Below are 23914 nucleotides of genomic sequence, written 5' to 3' on the forward strand. Positions count from 1 at the left end.
GTCAAAAAGCTCTTAAAGTCAGAAAGTTCTTCCTGATCTTTAGCTGGAATCCCCTTTCTTGAAGTCATTGGTTCAGATCCTACCCTCCAGAGCAGGAGAAAACAAGCTTGCTCCATATTTCATGTGATAGCCCTTGAGATATTTGAAGATGGCTATCATATCTCCTCTCAGTGTCTAATAATAATAATAATAATAATAATAATAATAATAATAATAATAATAATAATAATTTATTTATATATACCCCACCCATCTGGCTGGGTTTCCCCAGCCACTCTGGGCGGCTTCCAACAGAAGAATAAAATAATTGATTAAAGATTAAAAGCCTCTCTAAACAGGGCTGCCTTCAGATGTCTTCTAAAAGTCTGGTACCTGTTTTTCTCTTTGATATCTGATGGGAGGGCATTCCACAGGGCGGGCACCACTACCAAGAAAGCCCTCTGCCTGGTTCCCTGAAACTTGGCTTCTTGCAGCGAGGGAACCGCCAGAAGGCCCTCGGCACTGGACCTCAGTGTCCGGGCAGAATGATGGGGGTGGAGATGCTCCTTCAGGTACAATGGTACCTTGGTTTATGAACACAATTGGTTCCGGAAGTCTGTTCATAAACTGAAGCGTTCATAAACTGAAGCAAACCTTCCCATGGAAAGTAATGGAAAGTGGATTAATCCGTTCCAGACGGGTCCACGGAGTACTCAACCTGAAGCGTACTTAACCCGAAGCATGGGTGTAATTGGTTCCGGAAGTCTGTTCATGAACTGAAGCGTTCATAAACTGAAGCGAACTTTCCCATTGAAAGTAATGGAAAGAGAATTATTCCGTTCCAGACGGGTCCGCAGCGTTTGTAAACCGAAAATTCGTAAACCGAGGTGTTCATAAACCGGGGTTCCACTGTATACTTTACCGAGGCCATTTAGGGCTTTAAAGGTCAGCACCAACACTTTGAATTGTGCTTGGAAAAGTCTTCTTTTCTAGGCTAAATATACCCTGCTCCTTCAACTGTTCCTCATAAGGCTTGGTTGCCAGACCCTTGATAATCTTGGTTGCCCTCCTCTCCACACGTTTCAGCTTGTCAACATTCTTCTTAAATTGCTGTGCCCAGTACTGTTACTTTCCTTGATCTGGACACTATACTTCTGTTGATGCATGATTCTATACATGGCCCTGATTAGTCAGCAGCATATGTATAGGTGGGGTGATTTCCCATGTGATGTCAGAGACTGGTTCACAGAGACAGCTCCAGCCTTGAGAGGGCACTGGAAAAAGAGCCCCTCCGGTGGACTCCTTGGAAATATTCTGTTCCACTGCCGAGCCCCTTACTGACAGAAAGTTCTTCCTAATGTTTAGTGGGAATCTCCTTTTTGTGTGTCATTTGAATTCATTTGTTCAGGTCCTACACCCTTGAGCAGCTCCATCTTGCTCCATCTTCTGTGTGACAGCAGACCTTAAGATATTTGAAGATAGCTGTCGTATCAAGTCTTCTCTTGCCCAGGCTAAACATATCCAGCTCCTTCAGCTGTTCCTTGTAAGGCTTGATTCGCAGACCCAAATGCAATAACGATAAATAAAATGTGGCAGCTAGATCCAAGTGCTCAGCATGCTATGTATCTTGGCTTTTACTGCATGAAGGACTCAACTCAGGTTGCAGAACTGAATACCTAAATCTTTATTCCTCAGATTGGTGCGTCATAAAAGTAGGCCAAGGATAGAGGGCACCACGGGTGGCAGGCAAGGCTGGGCAAGCTAAAACATTGATCCAACAAGCTGCATTCCCCCTGTGCCTAGCAGATGGGATTGTGTTTTGCACTGGGCAAGCAAGTGGAAACTCTTCTGGGAAGCCTGAACCTGACCTGTCTGCTTTGCCTATGGGCAACCCCTCCCCCCACTTCACCTGGACAGCTCCCTTACCTGATGGTGTCTCCTCAGGGCCCTGGATATATTCTTTTCTTTAAGCAGGGTAGGGGTTTGCTTCAGCAGTGGGCCCTGCTATGGCATTGGGGCCATAGCACTATCCAAGTATTCCAGATGCTGGCACAGGCTTTGGATTCCCCCCTTTCCATTCTCTAGTTGTCTTCTTGTTTCATCCTCAGTGGCTTCTTCGTGGTTAGTTCTTCCTTGCATAATGGGCTTTCGAAAGCTCTTTCTTACATTTGCTCCCCTCCAAGCATTCTTGTCATTTTGCTCCTTTGATCTCCTTCATGCGCCTTCTTCTGGGGTGTGTGTGTGTGTGTGTGTGTTCACTAGCTATGTTTGCTTCTTGAAAGAGAGGCTCCAATGGGATCACTGGGGGTGGGTAAGGGAGAAGGAAGCATGCTCAAATGAAAGGCAGCGCTCGAATGTGAATTTTACCGAGTTAGCAGAAGCCCTTTTGGTTAATTACTGCTGCCTTCTCCCTTGGGGACTGGCATTATTTTTCCCCCGTGAAGGAGTTCAGAGCGGCATCCCAGTGAGAGCTAGCTGTGAATGAGCTGCCTCTTGTTATGCAGTCGGGCAGGAGTAATGGCATTAGCTCCCGGTAATAATCTGCAAAATGTTTTCCAAAAAGAGAGAGAAGTGCTTGCTCTCATTTCATTTAAAGGTAGGGAGGATGAGGCTAATGGCAGATCAGCCAATTCCTGTTCCTTGTCAGTCATTCCATACATTCTTGTTTGGGAAGGGTTTAGTAGTAGAGCATTTGCTTTGTAGGCAGAGGTGCCTAATTCAGTCCCCAAGTTTTCCAGGCAGGGCTGGGAATTTCTTCAATCTGAAATCCAGGAGTATTGCTGCAGATCAGTGTAGGCAATACTGAGATAGATGGTCCAAAGATCTGATTTTGTTTAAGGCAACTTCTGCTTTGCACTATTCTTTTTTCTCCAGGGGGTGGGCGAAGGTTACTGGCAGAGCATCTTCTTTGCATGCAGGTTCAATCTCCAGCATCTCTGGGCTGGGGGCTGGGAATGTCCCGTTTCTGAAACCCCAGAGATAAACTTCCAGTCAGTGTAGGCAATATTGATTTCAATATACCAGTGGTAGGACTTGGTATAAGGCAGCTCCCTATGTTTCTAGATCCATTCTGCACTTTTAAAAAAAGCACCAAAATTGCATTTAAGTTTTGTATTCTTTACCATAAAGTATGGGCATATTGTTCTCTCATTGTTGTTTCTATCAGTTTCTCATTTTTCCAATCAGGGCACTTTGCTTTGCATGCAGGAGATCCTGGTTTCCATCTCCAACATCCCCAGTCTGAAACCCTGGAGTGTTGCTACCAGTCAGTGCAGACAAGTAGAGAGCTCCTGTCTCCAATGAGCTAATGCACACAGGATCTGAACATGAAGAACAGAGTGTCTCTCATGGATTGTGAACTATTAACGGAATATTTACTGAGACATTCCACGGGTGACTTAGGAGGCACTGGTATGAATACTGGCCAATATTATTCAGGGCTGACTTCATCATTTTCTGGTGTATTGAGTAGCTCCCCACTTCAAGCTGCAAGGAAGCCAATATTCTCCTCCAGGTGATGGCTCTAATAGTGTGTTCTGGTCAAGACAAGGTGTAACATTCAGGATGGACAGCTCCATGTTGAGACACTTTAGAACTGTGCTTCAGCAACTGATAACTCCAGGATGAGCAACTGAGCATTAAATAAGGCTGCAGCTCTGCCCCCCCCCCCCGGCTGCAATGGTCTGCATTGCCTGTTTCAGCAGCCATAGGCTCCTACCATATAGGGGAAAACAATTGTGCCATTGGAGCTTCTCAACTGAAGTTCTCAGAAGATGGCAATGAGACCTCTTCAGACTAGAGAGGTGTTGATAGAATGGCTCGCTCCTGGATTATGGCTTCCAAGGCAATGTGGACCATAATGACCATATTTCCTCATGCTGTCTGATTCTTCCAAGTCCACAGTCTTGTAGCCTGAAGATGGAAAGTTGGACTCTGTGGCTGTGACATCTGGCTGCAAACATGTTTCCATTGTAGGCCCCTCAGGAACATATGAATCTGCCTTATACTGAGTCAGACCCATTGGCTCCTCTTGCTCAGCATTGTCTGCATTGTCCATATTGATTGGCAGCAGTTCTCCAGGGTTTCAGAAAGTGGACACTCTACCTGAACACACCAGGGACCTTCTGCATGCAAGGCACATGCTCTACCATTAGCTATGGTCCCTCAAACATAGTAAGATGCTTCATACTGAATCAAACCATTGGTCTATCCAGCTCAATATTGCCCTCATTTAATAGCAACAGTTTTCTAGGTTTTCAGACAAGTCATTCCCTGGCCCCCGAGACCTTCTGCATGCCAAGCAGATGCTCTCCCACTGAACTACGGCCCTTCCCCATTTGGCTCTTGCTTCTCTGGAGTTGTGTCTGTTAAATCTAAACTTTGAGAGCTGATCAGCCTCCTTCACTGGCTCCTAAGTTTGGGTCCCTGGCAGAGAACAGCACAACTTCATCTCAAAAGCCACCAGAGACCAATTCTGTCATTGGTGAGAATATCTGATGATTAACTTTTCCAGTGAAGTGTTTGCTTCTGCCAGGCAACCGATGTTTTATAAATGAGCAATTAAAAGCAGGGAGGGAAGTGAGCAAGTGAGCTGGCGTGAGAATCTCAGAATGAGATGTCTGTCAGAGTGTGATCGTTACTGGTTCAAATGCCTTTCAGTGGCTTGGGCTCGTGTTTTGGCAGCTCACGCTTTCCTATTCATTCTCTCCAGGTTCCTCCCCACCCCCGCTAAATATAATTGCTTCCATTTATGGTGTGCATTTGATTCCAGTGGAAAACTAAACACTGAGCATCTCAGCTGGGGATGGGTGTCACGCTGCTAGGGGCTTGGCTGCTCTCACACCCACCTCTTCTAGTTCAAAAGTAGGGGTTAGGAACCTCAGGCCTGTGGGCCAAATATAGCCCTCGGAATTTTCCCCAGATGCATAGATTCCCAGCTTTACCAGCCCTGCTTCACATCATCCTTATGTGTGTTTTGCCTGGGGGGATGTGTTCTTGAACTCTGATAAAGTCTCTTCCTTGCCTGGATGGTGGGTAGAGTGGGGTGTGTATGTGCGTAGAAATCTTATAGTGCAAAGGTAACATTTACATTTATTGATATGCCCATTTTTACTTCTGGCCCTGCATACAATTGCCCCCTCATTTTTTCCTAGGAGCACCACTGGAAGACTTCATGGGTGCCACAGTGTCCTTGGGTATTGGGTTGGTGACCCTGGTCTATATTTACCAGGAATTGTCCCTATTTACTGGCACCTACCTGCTGGGTACATCACAGTTTCCCCTCCCACTTTCTGCCTTTTTGGTTAAAAAGTTCTGGAATTTTCATTCTGTGGAGTTTAGCTCTCCTCTTATGGCCCCTACAAGTCAGATATTTGAGAAACACACACACATTGAAACATGCATGAACACGGGGAGGAATATTGGCATCTTATTATACTGCCGCTGAAATACTTGCACTGGGTTCTAATTAGCTACTGATGTTGGTGAGCAAGGTGTTGATGCTTGTGAGCATAGCCATATATAGCTTGGGACCAGGACACCTAAGAGATTGCTCACCACTTACATACCCAACCAATCACTGCGTTCTTCTGGAGAGGGCAGATATCATCCTATCAATAGGTCCATTCTGCATAATGCTGGAACCAGGCCTTTAGTGGTGGGTGCCCAATTTTCCTATTCCTGAAGTAGAGTCTTAAGTAGTGCAGAACAATTATTAGTTGGGGACTGAGTAGCAGTTTTTGACCTGACAATTGGAGTGTTGCCAGGCTGCCTCAGTTTTCATCTCTGAAATGATGGATGAGGACAGGTTCCAAAACTGGGGCCTGGCCTAAGGTGCTATATATATATATATATATATATATATATATACACACACACACACACACAGTATATGGAATATTGCATTAGTTTTCCTGATTATAATGCTAGTGCTTCTGTCCTGTTTTCTAACCCTGCAGTGTGTTGCATTATGAAATTGTGGCTTTTTGACTGAAATATTGGAATGTTGCGTCCAATTTCATTCACATGGGGGGAAGGGGGGATTTGTGTTGCAACAACCAAAGTCATTGGACAATGTTGCTATTCCCCCATCCTTCTGTTCCCCCATAATTCCCCCATGAAAACATCAGGAAAGAAGTGTATGCCATCCCACCATCCCAAATTTTCATAGAATCATAGCCTGACCAGCAAGGGCATTTATGCAAAAAACTCCCAGGTCATAACAGAAAGCCACTGCCAGTCAGTTTAGGCAACACTTGCTCTCAAGAGTGTGATGGATCCAGACCTCTTCCAAAACCTTGTCTCCCCACCTACGCATGAGCTGAATTAACATTAGAGCCAGAAAGTATTTCTTGATGTTTAGTTGGAATCTTTTTTCCAGGCTAAACATACCCAGCTCCTTCAACCACTCCTCATAAGGCTTGGTTTCCGGCCTTATTTTGTCACTTTACTCCCATAATCTTTTGGGGTTTATGGGGTTGCCTGTGGATTTTTTCCCTGGAAACAATTAACGTGGAAATGAGTGCTAAACTTCCATTATATTCCACTAGAGTTCTGAAGGTGGATTTTGCATTGCGTGGAAGCAGAAATTAACAGTTAGGGAAACACCAAGAAGACAGAATAAACTGCTCTGTGCATGCAGCTTTAGTGAGCCAGTCGGCTCCAGTGGTTTAGGGCTTTTATTCAGAGCCATGAAAACTCTCATCTTAACACAATTTCTTTCATTCTCTCTCCTTCTCCCATTAGGATTCTGGCTACTGCTGGGGCTCAGTTTGACTTGCGGACATTGAGAGCTGTCCGAGTACTGAGGCCGCTGAAGCTTGTATCGGGAATCCCAAGTGAGTACAATATGACTTCCATGCCCCACTTTTGCCTCTGGCCCCACACCAGCCACTAGGGTGCGCCCCACTCAAGGTTGCTCAGAAGGGGGTGCAACCCTTGAGCCAAGAAATGGTTTCTCAGCTCTGACTTTTGCCAAGAGCTAGGGAATCTTTAGTCCTCCAGACATTGCTGAACTGCAACTTCCATCAATATGATACCAAAGAATTATGGGAGCAGTAGCTTGCTGAGAGTTGTTGGAGACCCCTATCCTCCACACAGAGCTACAATTCCCACAGTAGTTTAACAGTTGGTCTCTCTTCACAGAGAACTCTGGGAATTGTAGCTCTATGAGGGGAATGGGGGGGGGGCGTTTCCTAACTCTTAGCACCCTTAACAACTTACACCTCACAGCATGCTTGGGGGGAGCTATGAGTGTTTAAAGTGGTATCGCAGTGCTTTAAATGTATGATGGCTTTTAAGTCAAGTTGAAAAGAGTTTACTCAGTACTAAATTGTTCCTATGGATTTCAAACCTGTGCCTGGAGTTTTTATAGCCTGAGCGTCTCATCAATGTTTCCTGGCACGCGAATGGGGTCCTTGCAGCCAAGGAGCTCCTATCCGCTGGCTGTGAAGGCAGCTTTGTTTCGTTCTGCAATGTCTGCATAAAATTATCTGACTCTGCCGTCTCCTTGGCTTCATCTCTTATCTCCTGTGCTTTAATTTAAAGTGTCTTTTTTGTTTGGTGAAGGGCATGGGAGTTGAGTGACAGCTCCGCAGGTTTGTGTCTCCCCTTTGTGTGTCTAGCGATGGTTCTGTACAAGGGATAGGCAAGCAAAAGGAACCAATGAAATGGGGAGGGGCAGACATAACTAATTGCAGGGGTCAGGGACCTCAGTCCTGGAACCCAATATGGCCTCCAGTCCCGTCTCTCTCTGGCCCTCAGAACTCCCCTGGGCCACACCCTATTACCTAAAGATAGAACCCTCTCCTCCCTTGCTTTGCTTCCTCCTTTATTTTAATTTTTTTGGCATGATTGAGACATATCCTTGGGCCCTATTAATAACTCTATCTTGAATGTGTGGAATTTATCTTTGCTCCACCTACGTTTGCCTTTTACCCCACCCACCACTGTCATGTGACAACCCTCCCCCCAGAAGGCTGCCTAAAAGGGAATGTGGTCTTTGGGCTGAAAAAGGGACCTCCAACCTTGTCTTAACCCATGTTCCCCCCTCTTAAATTGCTGATCATCATATAATTGTTGATTAGTGGGGAAATGGGGATTGTGGTCTGCAGAACTAGCTGCATGCTCAGAGGATGGGAAGGGAGCCTCGATTTCTTTTGTCCCTGTGGCAGCTTTATGTTTCACATTGGATGTATTTGCCTTGAGCCGTTCCCTGGCTCCTGGTCTGTTTTGAAGCCTTGCTCTGTTTTTATGGGGGGTACGTCACTCAGTACTAGAGAAGATGCTTTTCCATTGAGGATAAGGTTGTTCTACCTTCACTAATGGAGGCAGGGTGCCTCTGAATACCAGTTGTTGGAAATAACCAGTGGACAGAGTTCTATTGTGAAAGGTCCTTTTTGTGGGGTTCCCGCTGGGGCATCTGGTTGGCTACTGTGAGACGAGGATGCTGGACTAGATGGGCCATTGGCCTGATCCAGCAAGGGTATTTATGCAAAAGGTCCTAGGTTAGAACAGACCCCTGTCTGAATCCACAGAAAGCCACTGCCTGGTCATCCTCCCTGCTGCTGCGCTACCGCGCCGAGGTCACCCGGCTACCTGGAGCCCCGGGGCCGAAGGGACTCAGGAGTGAGAGTGGGGTGCCTGGGGGAAGGGGAGAGACCCTGACCCAGATACCCCGCCGTCGAGCTGCCTCCGCTACCCCCGCCGCTAAACTGAGGGAGAGGTAGGAGGACGAACTGCGGCCCTGAGGGAACACGAGGCTGGGCCTAGACTCAACCTGGGCCTGCTTTCCCGCCGAATAGCGCGCCCAAAGTCCAAAGGGAGGCCCACTGGAAAGGCCTCGTTTGTTTTTCGTTTTTCTTTCCATTTTTAAATATATATATATTTAATCTTTTATGTATAATCTTTTAAAAAATAAACCCCCTTTTTATTTTTATTTTTTATAAAAAATATACTTTTAATGCTATTTTTTAATATGTAAATATTTTTATAAATATTTTATATATTTCTTTCTTTTTCCCCCTTTTTCATTTTCTTTAAAATTTTCTTCTATAAGAACAATAACAACAAAAAGACCTTAATTTTATTTCTCCCCCACCCCCACCCTTTTTTTTTAAAAAAAGAATATATTAATATTTTTAACCAATATTTTTAGTATTGCCACAGTTTATTACTTCCACCTTCCACTTTTTAACACCCAACCCCCCTCTTTTTATACATTTTAACCCTTTAGGGAAAAAAACAAGCAAAAATAAAACCACCAGTTCCTAGCCCTTTTACTAAATTTCTACCCTTTTTAAGCTGTCCTCTCTCTCCTCCAAACCTCTTTTACCTTAGCCTTATATTATTCCTTCCACCTCAATACATAAACCCTTTCCATACACTCAAACCCACCTCCCCAATATATCCTCTCCTTATTTTTACCCTCCGTCTCACTTGTTACTTTCCACCCTCATTTTGTCTTCTCTTTCCTTTTCGGTTCCTTCTTTCCCCCTTTTAAATTGAACCCCCCTATCTAGTCTGTTTATTAACCTGTCTCCAATAGGGGAGCCTTTCCTCCCACTCATCACCCCCCTTTAAAATAAACACTTCTATTTTATTTTTATCTTATTTCCTTCATTCCACTACATAAACCTTCTCCTTGAACCCCTTCCCAGACACTCAATTCCCCTTTATTTGCCCATTCCTTATCTTCCCCTTCCACCCCACTTATCACTCCTCACCCCTTCTTTTGTTTTATACCCTCTTTGTTTGTTGAGTTGCTTGTTTGCCCATCCATAAACTACCCCCCCTTTTTTTCTCTTTCTCTCTTTCCCCGCCTGTTTGTTTGTCTACTCTCACCTGTTTGTTTGTCTATTTGTCCTTGGGTCTACCCGCCTCTCTGAGTACCTGACCACCGCTTTGACAACACTGTTGAGGAGAGTACGACAACCTCAGAGAAATTCACATAACATCGCCAAGAGATGACACAAATGATTGCCTAAACCGAACGCTCTGCAGAAGCCACCAGTCAACAACGCCTGACTAGTCCAATAACCCAACACCCAGAAATCCTCATCGCCATAACCCCTAACCGCAACACGTCCCACTCCGAGAGAATGCCAAACAAACCTCAAACCAAAAACGTCAAGGAGATAAAGGTGTCACCAACTAAAAAGATGGTAAAAAACATTGAGATCACAACACCTCCTCAAAATGATGAAATATTACAACACCTAAGAGAAATGGAAGAGAGAATGACTAGTAAACTGGAAGCTGCAGTGGAAAATGCAACGGCCCCTATACAGTTACTAATCAGCAATCTTACCTCCAGAGTGGAAGCTCTAGAAAAGAAGAATCAACTGCAAGAAGGAATAATAGAGCAATATCGGGATGAAACCACACGCATGAATGAGAAATTGTGCGAACTGGAAAGAGAAACCGAAGAATTGAGAATTAAACAAGCAGACATCGAAGACCGAAACAGACGCTGCAATATCCGCTTCCGCAACTTCCCAGAAAAAGCAGAGGAGAAAAGCCCAGCAGACCTAATTGTGAGCTGGTTGAAAGATACAATCCCAAATCTGACACTCGAGGTATCCGATCTGGAAAGGGCACACAGAGCTCTAAAACCTTTGCCAAAACCTGGTGCCCACCCAAGAGACATCATAGTGTGCTTTTCACGCTACAGAAAAAAGGAGGAGATATGGAACAGCCTCAAAAACTCAACCAACCTCCAATACAAAAACAATTCCATATTGGTCCTACAAGATCTATCCCAGGACACCCTAAATCGGAGAAAAAACCTACGTCCATACACTCAGCTTCTTCAGCAAAAAGGGATTCGATACCGTTGGGGCTTTCCCTTCCGTCTCATCGTGACAACCGACACAACGCAATACATGGCTACCAACGAAACGGAAGCCCAACAACTATTGAGGAACCTTGGACTCGACCCTCCATCGAACCAGCAACAGAAAGACTTACCAAGTGACAGCCGAGATCAAGAAAGTGGAATAACAGTAAATGAGTGGATGGAAGTAAAGAGAGGAAAGAGACAACAGAAGCAATACATCAAGACTCGTCGATTCAACCATCTACCATCGCGCACAAAATCATTCTACCGAACATTCTCCACAGGACGCCTAACCACGATCAACCGAACCAAAACATCACTGAGGAACAACCCTACAACAACAACAACAACAACCACAGCTAAATGAGGCAACCGGAAAACATCTCGAACTGCAGGACTGGTGATTCCCCCTACCCCCCCCTCCCCATAGGCCTTGAACATAACTATCATCATCAATATCCCCCCCAACCCCACACCTCCATAGAACCTACCCCATCCCAACCCCACCCTGACACCAGTCCAGATAACCTCAATCACATTCCCCATCAACCACAACCCATATCTCCAGTATCCCTTTCATACCAAACAAGAGAAAAACAACTCCCCCAACATCCATAACACAACTCACTATCAGGCTAAAACATGATACCTATTCAACAACATGGTGGCACCAGAGCGCACCAACACATACACACACTCTAACACATCAGTGATGTTGCTATTAACATTGGCAACATTGCTCACGAACCTTATACCAGACACTAACATTACAAAACCACTCTACACCGTCTCGCTGATCATCCCCTGTCACAAACGACAAAGGGGACGGCCTGTCCTTGAGTACAGCCCTTCACATCAGCCGAGACCAAGGACCAACCGGCTATTTGCCAAAAAGTCCAAAATACCCCAAACGAACACCTATATAACTACATATAGGAAACCCTCTATAACTTACCTCCCACTCTTTAACCCGATTCTAATTCTGATCCCATTGAACCCCCACCTGCCACATCATAAGTCAGCGCAACTCCAATGGTTCAATACACGACACGAAGTGAGGGACATAGGACAACCCAAACGGGTTGGCAAGGAACCATCCTACAGAATAAATAAACAAGATGACTAGCTTAAAAGCAATTACACTAAATGTGAGGGGGCTGGGAAACCCAATCAAGAGAAAACGTATTACCTCATACATAAATACCATGAAACCACACATCACCTTCCTACAAGAAATACACAACCCACCCAAAGGGAACAAACTCCTGAATGACCCTCGTTTTAGTCAACAATGGGTAGCACAAGGCTCAGGAAAGGCCCGCGGAGTAGCTGTAATAATTAGTAGGGACTTGAATTTCAACGCCACAACAGTCCTAAAGGACAAAAAAGGTAGATTCATTTTCATTAAAGGAATACTAGATGGCAAAATTAAACTGACAATCGGCTCATTATATGGCCCTAACTCGAGACAACTTGAATTCTTTCAAAAAACACTAAACAAGTTCCTTTCTTTCTCTGAGGGGGAAGCAATTCTAGGAGGCGACCTTAACTTAAATATTAAGGGCATAACTCTGGAAAACACACATCCTGTAAGCTCACAGGCAACCCTCCTCAACCCTCCCTCCCAAACAACTAAGGCTTCTTACAAGTTACTAAAAATGTTAAAAAACAGGGGTCTTTATGACATTTGGGGCGAACACAACCCGGGAGACATCACCTACACATTCCAGTCCGGACGTCATGGTACAACGTCCAGACTGGACAGCATCCTGCTCACACAGGGTCTGATCCCCTTGGTAGAATCAACAAACATAGGCAGCATCAAAATCACAGATCATGCCCCAGTAGAAGTCACTGTTAAAATAGGTGAAGAAACGCAAACCACTCCATCATGGTCTTTCAGTCCCATTCTAACCACAAACACCCAAATTAGAGCAAGTATCACAAAAACTCTCCAAAACTATTTTAAGGAGAATGATGTAGACAATATAAATACCCCCCTCTTATGGGACGCTATGAAAGCGGTGACCAGAGGAGTTTGCATAAAAGAGAAAGCACTCCTTAAAAAACAAACCTCTTCAAAAATTAACAAAATAGAACAAGACATCATTGCCCTCTCATCACGTTACAAACAAACAGGTTCCAAAAAACTACTTAAACTTCTAGAACAAAAGAGAAGAGAATTAGACTCCTTAGAAATCAACAAAACAATGATCAATATTTTATATTCTAAACAGCGCTTCTATGAGTACGGAGGGAAAAACTCCAGACTATTAGCAAATAGATGCAGGAAAAAAGCACTTAAAACAAGAATACACTGCATCACCAAAAAAGACGGCAACGTGACATTTTCCCCGAAAGAAATAACCTCTGAATTTGCAGAATTCTACTCCAATCTGTACACTTCTCACAACCCAACTGGGGAGGGAATTAGAAAATTCCTGGCAGAACTGACCATGCCCACCTTAACCAACGAGGAACAGGAATTTATGGACAGCCCTATCACCCCTGAGGAAATAGATACGGTCCTTAAAAACTTGAAACCACATAAAGCCCCGGGCCCAGACGGCTTCACAGCAGAATTCTATAAAAAATTCAAAGAACCCCTGATGCCCTACATGATACGCCTATTCAATGATATCATGAAAGGGGGGCTTATTCCCAAAACATGGAATCAATCCAAAATAGTCTCCATCCCAAAACCATTAAAGGACAACCTCAAAGTAGAATCTTACCGCCCAATTTCATTAATAAATCAGGATTACAAGATTTTCACATCAATATTGGCCAATCGTTTAAAAATCTTTCTAGGCAATTTAATAGTCCCAGACCAGACTGGCTTTGTCCCTGGTCGCAATATTACAGACCCTATCAGGAAACTACTAAACTTAATCAACCACAGTAAGGCAACTAAACTTCCACTGACAATTATGTCCCTAGATATCCTCAAAGCTTTTGATTGCTTGGAGTGGAAATATTTATTAGCAGTACTAACTAACATGAAATTTGGCCCCAACTTCCTACAAATCCTCAAACAAATATATTCCCAAGCCTCAGCAAAATGCAGAATTAATAATATGGACTCGAACACCATAACAATTCAAAGAGGCACAAAACAAGGATGCCCGCTGTCTCCATTCCTATTCATCCTAGCTTTGGAGCCCCTAGCAATCCGAATCCGAGCAGTCACAGACATCAAGGGAGTGGAAATAAAAGGCAAAAATTATAAATTAGGGCTCTTTGCAGATGACCTGATGGTCACAACATCAGACCCATTAAATACAGCAACCTCCCTAATCAGAGAACTCAACACATTTGCAATGGTGTCGGGCCTACAGGTAAACTTTGGAAAATCAGAAGCCATGTGCTTCAACATCCCTCCCCATATCCAAAAAGAACTTACTAATATCACCAAAATAAAACTTTGTCATACCAAATTCAGATATCTAGGGGTACAAATAACCAAGAACCTCAATAAATTATACCTCCATAATTACAAGCCCATGTGGCGACAAATAAACAAAGACCTAAAGAAATGGGACAGTATGAGTTTCACTCTTTCAGACAGAATAGCCATCGTCAAAATGGTCACCCTCCCAAAACTGACATACTTATTCCAAACCCTCCCAATCTGGATCCCCCCAACCCAACTTCGCAAATGGCAGGGAAAATTACATTCTTTTATTTTCTCACATAAAAAACCAAGGATTGGCACCAAATACCTTCACCTCCCCACCTCAGTAGGAGGATGGGGAATCCCCAACATAGAAACATACTACAACGCCAACCAAATACGCCATATAATCCCATATATACTACAAGACGAGACAAAACAATGGGTACATCTGGAGAGGGACTCAATTGAAAATATCTGCACCACAGCATATCCATTTCTCCCAAACAAATTAAGGAAGATTCCCACAACACTCAACAGATACACACAAACCATGTTCAAAGCATGGAAAGCAGAAACTAGTAAACTATCTCCAACCCCATCCCCATTAATTCCCCTGGCTTACCATCCCTTGTTCCATCATGCAGCACAAAACCTCCAGATGAAGACTTGGCAAACTAAAGGTTTACATCGCTTAATAGACTTTTATAAAGACAACAAACCTTTGTCACCACAAGAAATACAGGACAAACTAGAAGACATCCCAATGTCCTGGTTAGCACAACATCAACTACATGCCTTTCTGAACAACCCAACTGTAAAACCAGCAGCAACCAGACCCCTGACAGCTTTCGAAAGCCTCCTCCAATTGCCAAAAGGACACGGAAAAGGGATGGTATCTGCAATTTACAAGATACTAATTCAGAATCCCATAGATCCCCTGGACAAGATAAAACGACAATGGGAGGATGACATAGGATATGAAATCAACCCTACCCAATGGACTAAAATGTGGTCGAAACCCCCTTTCAAATCTATATCAATGAAAAGAAAAGAACTCTCATTGAAACTAACTCACAGATGGTACCTGACTCCACGAAAATTATCACTAATACGATCAGGAATCTCATCAAAATGTTGGAGAGGATGCACTTCCACAGGCACGTACCTCCACATGTGGTGGGAGTGCCCTAAAATTCAATCATTCTGGAAGACATCTATGCAAGAAATTTGTAACATAACTAAGCAAGTGCTAGAAATTACCCCAGAATTGGTTTTACTAAATATTTTTCAAGATAACAACGCTCACGCAAATCATAAAGAACTTATAATCCATCTGTTGTCAGCAACTAGAAGCATCATAGCCAGGCACTGGAGGGACTTATCGGGAGTGGGCTTGGACCAATGGTACCAAGTTGTATGGGAAACAGCCCTGCTAGAAAAACTGACCAGTAAGCTGAAACTGACACGGGGACAAACAGAAGAAGACACCTTCACCCCAGTATGGTTCCCCTTCATCACTTATACAACCCAACAGGACAATGACAAAAGCTTACCGGCAGCATACAAATCAATATGGCTAACTTGATCAAAACACCCTCCCCCCCCCACTCACGCAAGAAATTAAGGATCATCACAGCCAACCATGAATGAACAACCACATTCTAAGACAAATCCTGACCTCTCTCACCAACAAAGAAGCACGAACAAACAACAGAGAACCTGCACAAACGACGCTGACGCCGAACCCCATCACATATCAAGAAAAACAGAAATATCGGCAATTCACCACACCCAACCCCCCTTCCCACCTACCTCTTTCCCCCCTTCCTCATAATGTCTCAACAAGTTATAATCGATGTGTAAAAATGATGCATGAAAAAAAAAGAGTCATTGCACTATCTTTGTAACCTAAGAAAATCTTTAATAAAAATAATTACAAAAAAAAAAAAGAAAGCCACTGCCTGTCAGTTTAGGTAACACCTGCTCTCAAGGGTGTGACCTCTTCCTAAACCCTTGTCTCCCCACCTATTCATGAGCTGAATTAAAATCTGAGCCAGAGATTCAGTGGGTCCTATTGTAATGCGATGTTCTTTGAATTAAAACCACAGCAATTTAACGATGCTTAAGTCTGAGTCTGTGTATTATTTCCTAGCTACAAATCAGGGCTGCTTATGGAATTTGATTCTGTGAATTCTGAATCAGATGTACCAGATTCTGGACTTGTGGTATGGATTATAGTACACACACAATTATATAGTGCATACATAGTGCATACACCCCTTAAAATTTGCACTTCTCTCAATTATGTGATACAGTTTTCAGCTGAAAAAAGTGTACCAAGGTTGTGTTTAAACTGGATATTTTAGGATAAAATGCATTTTAAAAAATCGTTCATTTGTAATCAGATACATCTTTAAATGCTAGAGGAGTGCAACAGATCTATATGATATCTGAGGCATCTGTTGAAACAAGATGCCTCAGGTGTTTCATTCTTTTTTTTTTACTTGCCCAACTCAGATGGAATGTTAACAAGGCCTCTTGAGTTGATGTGGCAATCCCTCTGAAGCCCCATGTCGCTCTGTCGACTTGTTCACCAAATAAAATTTCTGTAGACATTTTTTGTTGTTGCTGCAGTTAAGAGCAAAACTAAGTTCCTGTAGTGGAAATGCTCTGGTGCAGCTCAAGTGGGGAGTGCAGGGGTAGGGGTAGTTTATTTTGATGGACATATATAGCTTTTAATCAAGAGGGAAATATTTTACCAGGGATCACCAATCACAGCACTTCGGCAGCAGATGAAAGTAGTTTCACTTGCTGGCTCATACTGTAGCTCTTTTCCAAGCTGTGCCACTCCAAAGCAGGAACTTTTGAAGAGTGGTGGTCTGATTTGGCTCCGTGTTAGCCTTTCTGATTGCTTTCCATTGACATCAACCCCTCATGCCCCAATATCTACATTAATTGTTATGGGTTACATCACATGCTATCCCTACTCAGAGTAGACTTACTGAAATTGGTGGCCATAATTAACTGTGGCCCATTCATTTTAAGAGTGTCATCCCCAATCCCAATCCCTTAGATTAAAGCTGGTGGGTAATAATTCCATTTCATTTTATGAAAAAAATATTTATGTCTTCCCTCACTCAAATCAGTTTTCAATACTTCCAGCACACAAAAAAAACCTCTAATTGGACATATTTGGCTGCAGTTTGACAGGTTTGCTTCCCGGGGGCCACTTAGCTCACAAGTCAGCATTTTTCAGACTGATTGCCCCCAAAACACTTGGAGAGGTTAAGATTCCTGTTGTCCCCATCCCAAAATTTACAGGCTGTCCTTGAGAGACAACCACTGCAATTGCCCTTCTGAAGATTGGTTGGGTTCATGTGACCATGGCTGCAAATTTCATCAAATTCCCCCCATAAAATTCTCATAATATTGAATGGTGGAAATATAGCTTGAATTGGACAGACTGCAGAGTGGTTTGGAAGATGAGACTGCTTTCTGAAGTGACAGATACCGTGTTTCTCCGAAAATAAGCCATACCCCGAAAATAAGCCATAACTTGAAAATAAGCCATACCCCAAAAATAAGCCAGAGTGATAGGCAGTTTAACCTTGTAACCATACTTAATAAAAAAATAAGACATCCCCTGAAAATAAGCCACCGTGTTTTTTTATAGGAAAAATAAATATAAGACAGTGTCTTATTTTTGGAGAAACACGGTATGAACCTTGTGGCTAGTCCACACAGCTATTAATTACATATTTAAAAACACATTTTCCCCTAGTTCCAACCTATCCTCTCCTTCTAAATTTCCCCAAATAGCTAACATAGCTTTCTGCTTCTTGTCCAGGTTTACAGGTTGTTCTGAAGTCCATCATGAAGGCAATGGTACCTCTCCTGCAGATCGGGCTCCTCCTCTTCTTTGCCATTGTGATGTTTGCTATCATTGGGCTGGAGTTCTACATGGGGAAGTTTCACAAAACCTGCTTCAACAATGAAACAGGTGAGATTAATCAATGTCCACTAGGGGTGTGGCAGGGATGGGACTCAGAAGGCTATTTCTAAAATAAAGAAGGCAATGGCTTTTGGGGATCGGATTGCAGCAGGAAGCAGAATTAAAACAAGTCTGTTAACCAGTCATTTTGTAGACAAGGGAGCTTCAGTGCTATGGATAGCTCTGTGCCCCTTGCCTTGCCTATCAGCAGCAGAATATTCTTCTTAGTTTATTTTGCAGTGTTTCACATCCATCTTTGTGTTGTGTTGTTATTAAGCTGTTCATGTTTCTCTGCATCATGGTCCATTTCTCCACTCCATAACACATACTGGCAATACACATATTGAACACTTTATCTTTCAAATCTAATGAAATGTTTTTCGTTTTTCATTACAGGGCTGAGTTTTCCAACAGCCACCCACAATTGTTTTATTCTCATCTTTATTTATGTTGTTTGGGGGTTTTTTTTCTACCCAGTATGATTTTATGTCCTATATAGATGTGTTCTTCAACTTGCTAGGTTTCTTTACCATCTATATAATTGTCCTCACTAAACATTACTTTAGTCTTAGCTCGATTCATCTTCAGTCCTACATTTTTTTAAATTCTTCCAGAATTTCTTGCAGTTTTTGTTGACTTTTAGCCATTACAACTGTATCATCTGCATATCAGAGATTATTTAGATATCTTCTGTTGACATTGATTATTTTTCTGACCATTCCAGCTTTTTGTGGCTTAGGGGATAAGCTATCTCTTTTTCTTATGCTTCTTTTCAAAGGTATTGGATTGGTCTTTATTATATGTTGCTGTTGCTTTCTTTGCTATCTATCTTCTTCACCTATTATTCTTTTTGTTATTGTGTTGCTCACTATATTAATTATTATGTTATTGATGTTATTTTTTCTGCCTTCTTGCGACTTTTAGATTATAACATTATAATTTCCCGACTCCAGCTCCAACTTTTTTCATGTATTCCTTAACGCATTCCCACTCTTTCTTCAATACTTGATTAGAGCATCCTCTAATCGATGCTGTTAATTTTGCCATCTCCACAAATTCAAACATTTTAGTTCTCCATTCTGCTAATTCTGGTATTTTATCAGTTTTCCCATTTTTCGCCAATACAATTCTGGCTGCTGCAGTTGCGTAGAGGAATATGTTCCTTTTATCCTTAGGGGTGTCATTCGAAACTAAACCCAGTAAAAATGTCTCTGGTTTCTTCAAAATTGAACTCCTGAATATCTTTTTAAGCTCTTCATAGTAAAAGTTTTCAGGAGGCATTTAAAAGTTGACATAGAAGGCACCCCACATTGGGCAGATCTTGTTCTCCCATCACCACCCCATTGTCCAAACTTTGCTTCTTTGACCTGATGTGTTCTCCACCTCTGTTCTAGATTACTTCTGTTCACCCACCACCCTTCTTTCCCCTTCCTTCTTCATAGGGGAGAGGCTGGGAGATTTCCCCTGTGGAGAGGAGAGGCCTGCAAGGCAATGTGAAGAAGGAGAAATTTGCAAGCAGTACTGGGAGGGCCCCAACTTTGGAATCACCAACTTCGACAACATCCTCTTTGCTGTGCTCACTGTCTTCCAGTGCATCACGATGGAGGGTTGGACTGACATTCTCTACAATGTAAGTATCACCAGCTATGTTGGTGAAGCTTGTTGTTGCTATTGTTGTTGCTATTGCAGGGATTCCATCATTCTGTGGCACTGCAGAACAGTCTTCCCTGACCTGGTATCCAGCCCAGGCTTTGGATTGTATCAGATGTAGACCCATTGAAATTGATGAGTGTGACTGACCTAGATGGATACAACCCTAGTAGACACAATTAACTTAAATCCATTGATTTGACTCTGAATATAACTTAGTTGCATTCAGTGCTTTATTTCTTCATTGAGAATGGTTAATCATAAAACATTCTAATACAGTATCCACAAAACTGTTTACTATTTAACCTCCCTCCCTTCCAGTATACCTAAGATAATTATCAAGACAATCCTGATGAGATATAAGGAGAGTTTTACTGGATTAGGCCAGTGAAGCAACTTTGTTTTCTGCTGCTCGAGAGCATAGGATCTGAACCAATGGATTCAAATGACAAGAAAGCAGATGCCAACTAAACATTATTATTAATAATAATTTATTTATACCCCGCCCTCCCCAGTCAAAACCAGGCTCAGGACGGCTAACACCAATAAAATCACAATAAGACATAAAAGAAAAGAAAAAAATTAATTAAAATACAGATTAAAATACAATATTAAAATTTAAAATGCAGCCTCATTTTAAGTAGTCCATAAATCAAAACCATGAGGGAGGAAAACACAGGGGTCAGACTGAATCCAACCTAAAGGCCAGGCGGAACAGCTCTGTCTTGCAGGCCCTGCGGAAAGATGACAAATCCCGCAGGGCCCTGGTCTCCTGTGAAAGAGCGTTCCACCAAGTTGGAGCCAATACTGAAAAGGCCCTGGCCCTAGTTGAGGACAATCTAGCCACCTTATGGCTCAGGATATCCAGAATACTGTTGTTTGTGGACCTTAAGGTCCTCCGCAGGGCATACCAGGAGAGGCGGTCCCGTAGGTACAAGGGTCCCAAGTCGCATAGGGCTTTAAAGGTCAAAACCAGCACCTTAAACCTGATCCTGTACTCCACCGGGAGCCAGTGCAGCTGGTAAAGCATTGGATGAATGTGATCCCACGGTCGGGACCCCGTAAGGAGCCTTGCCGCGGCATTCTGTATCTGCTGGAGTTTCTGGGTCAGCTTCAAGGGCAGCCCCGCGTAGAGTGAGTTACAATAATCAAGCCTGGAGGTGACTGTCGCATGGATCACTGTGGCCAGATCAGGGCGAGAGAGGTAAGGGACCAACTGCTTGATACGGCGGAGAAGAACTTTCTGACAACAAGAGCTGTTTGGCAGTGGAATGGACTTCTTTGGAAGGTGGTGGATTCTTCTTATTTGGAGGTTTTAAACAGAGGCTGGGTGACCATCTGTCAAGGACTCTTTAGCTGTGATTGCAGAGGGTTGGAGTAGATGACCATTGGTGTCCCTTCTAACTCTACAATTATATGAAAGTTTGATGCAGGTGGCGCTGTGGGTTAAACCGCAGAGACTAGGGCTTGCTGATCAGAAGGTCGGTGGTTCGAATCCCTGCGACGGGGTGAGCTCCCGTTGCTCGGTCCCAGCTCCTGCCAACCTAGCAGTTCGAAAGCACGTCAAAGTGCAAGCAGATAAATAGGTACCGCTCTGGCGGGAAGATAAATGGTGTTTCCGTGTGCTGCTCTGGTTCGCCAGAAGCGGCTTTGTCATGCTGGCCACATGACCTGGAAGCTGTACGCCAGCTTCCTCGGCCAATAACACGAGATGAGCACCGCAATCCCAGAGTCGGTCATGACTGGACCTAATGGTCAGGGTCCCTTTACCTTTTTTATGAATTTAGAGACCAAGGTTCAAATCTTCACTCAGCCATGAAGGTTGGTGGGTTACCTTGTGGCAGTCACTATCTCTTAGCCTGAAGAAATTGAAGCTGAAGTAAGCTTTCTAGCAAGACTTTATTTGAGACGTGATTTATGCTGCAGGCAGAGAGATTGAAGCATTGATGAGGCAAAAGGGCTTTCAGAAGAAAACCTTGGGGTGGAGAGCTCCATTCTTGAAATGGTGATGTGATGAGCAGTATTGTGTGTGTGTGTGTGTGTGTGTGTGTGTGTGTGCGTGTAGGAATAAACATTCCTGCAAGAACTTCTGTTCTTGCAGCCACAGAAGTGAAATAGGATTTTAGAGAGATGCATTCTGGAAAGGGTCTTGAAGGGTCCAGTTCACTAATTGCAATATAAGATCACCCCCATCCACTCTCTTGGAGCAGCATCAACACACAAAAAGGCAAATAAGAGCACAGGAAGAGCCCTGCTGGATCAGGCCAAGAGCCCATCTAGCCCAGTATCCTGCTCTCATAGCCAATCAGATGTCTGTAGGAAACCAACAAAACAGGATTCGAGCACAAGAACCTTCTCCCCTCCTGTGTGTGGTTTCTTTCTTTCTTTGCAGCTGTTTTTCAGAAGCCTTCTGCCTCTGTGGAAGCAGAGCATAGCCATGATGGCTAGTAGGCACTGATAACTATATCCACCATGAATTTGTATAATCTTCTTTTAAAGCCATCCAAGTTGGTGACCACCACTGCCTCCTGTGATAGTGAGTTCCATAGTTTAACTTTGTGGCATATGAAGAATATTCCAACATTCAGCTTCATTAGATGTCCACAAGTTCTAATGTTATGAGCGAGGGAGAAAGAAAAACTTTTCTCTATCCACTTTCTCCATGACAGGTACGTTAATTTCACTGGGTTTATTGTGCCTGGCGTGCTCTGGTCCATGGGGTCACAAAGAGTAGGGCACAACTAAACGACTAAACAACAACAACATTGTGGATATAACTTTGTTAAATACAACCCTGAAGCTTTAACTTTCTGACATTCTAGAGGATGGGGGAGAACCTCGACTTGGTTCTTACTTTATTGCAAAACTACCTGATTCTCATTTTCTGAAACTATATGTGCACCAGAACACAACTATTCTTTGAAGTTTGTGCTTTGGGGTGCAGTTCTCCAACCACAACATGTGTGCAAAAATGCAAAGTGGATACCCTGTCCCAGAGTTAAGGCATTTGCAGTGGCTGGTGCAAAATAGCAAGACTTGGTATGCATGGTACAATCTTTCCTCTCTAAACTTATTTCTTTCCTCTCTAAACTTATTGGAAACCAGCCCATAATATGCTTTGGCACCTTATTTGTTGTTGCTTTTTTATTGCAGTTACACTTGTCAGTGACACCAACATATTGTCAACAAGCACTTTTATAAAGATAGAAGGGGGTCTTATTTAAAAAAATCACAGTCTCACAAAGATAATGGCCATAAGCATTCTGTTGCTATTTGTTTTGTCCCTAAATGTCTGGTTTAGAAGAAATGGCCAGTTTAGTAGTTATTTTGTAAATGAAGTTGCTGGAAGTTGTTTTGTATGCCAAGAAATAATTTTGGGGCATATGACAGATCTGGCTGTTCCCAAGATGTGCAAATGCTGTCAAATTGCGAGTGGATTTCTTCAGCTCTACCTTCTGTTTCTTGGCAAGCTCTTGTTGTAGCAGCACTTAATTGTGGATTAGCTTTTTAAAAATAAGTTTCTTTGAAATGATTTGCTCCAAAGGCCACTGTTGTGACGCAAGTGCTGAGCTCAGGTGAGGTAACATCTGGCACAAAATATGGCTCCTGCTGGATGCCAGGGCAGGGCATGACCAGGCATCAGGCTGGGCATTAGCCAGCGAGTTAGGAGAACAGTTCTCTGCTGTTGTTACAGCAACCACCATGCTGAGACTGAGCCCTATATAGTCGCAGCAGCTGGAAATGTAAGAAGGCATCACTTTTCCTTTTCACCCTGCATTCATCACATGCAGCGCTGCTTCTGTTATGCTGTAGTTCTTCTTCTTCCAGAAACATATTTATTAAATCTCAGGTCCAATAGTGCAACTTTCATAGTTTATGTAACTAATTATTCAAGTTGTGTTGTCATTGTGCTATTCCACCCCATTTTGTTCAGTGCAAAGGAAACAGTGCGTATGGAGAAGATAAATGTGGCTAATCTTGTATCATTTGTGGACTGATGATACTCGCTGGATTGATTTCTGTTTTGCACACAGGGCGAGTAATACTTTCTTCTTTTTTTGGC

General features: G+C 43.2%; 1 protein-coding gene across 8 annotated transcripts in view; it reads left to right on the forward strand.

The window, feature by feature from the left end:
• The window catches only part of CACNA1B (calcium voltage-gated channel subunit alpha1 B), a 326623-nt gene that overhangs the window by 103643 nt on the left and 199066 nt on the right, over nt 1–23914 (forward strand). For all 8 annotated transcript variants that reach the window (XM_088664972.1, XM_088664973.1, XM_088664966.1 and 5 more), the window contains 3 exons: nt 6724–6815; nt 18058–18210; nt 19644–19831. In XM_088664972.1, coding sequence (XP_088521098.1) covers nt 6724–6815; nt 18058–18210; nt 19644–19831 — 433 coding nt within the window. The remainder of the gene's footprint in view (nt 1–6723; nt 6816–18057; nt 18211–19643; nt 19832–23914) is intronic.

Source organism: Zootoca vivipara, chromosome Z2 (genome assembly GCF_965207765.1).
Source record: "Zootoca vivipara chromosome Z2, rZooViv2.hap1.1, whole genome shotgun sequence".
Lineage (NCBI taxonomy): Eukaryota > Metazoa > Chordata > Lepidosauria > Squamata > Lacertidae > Zootoca > Zootoca vivipara.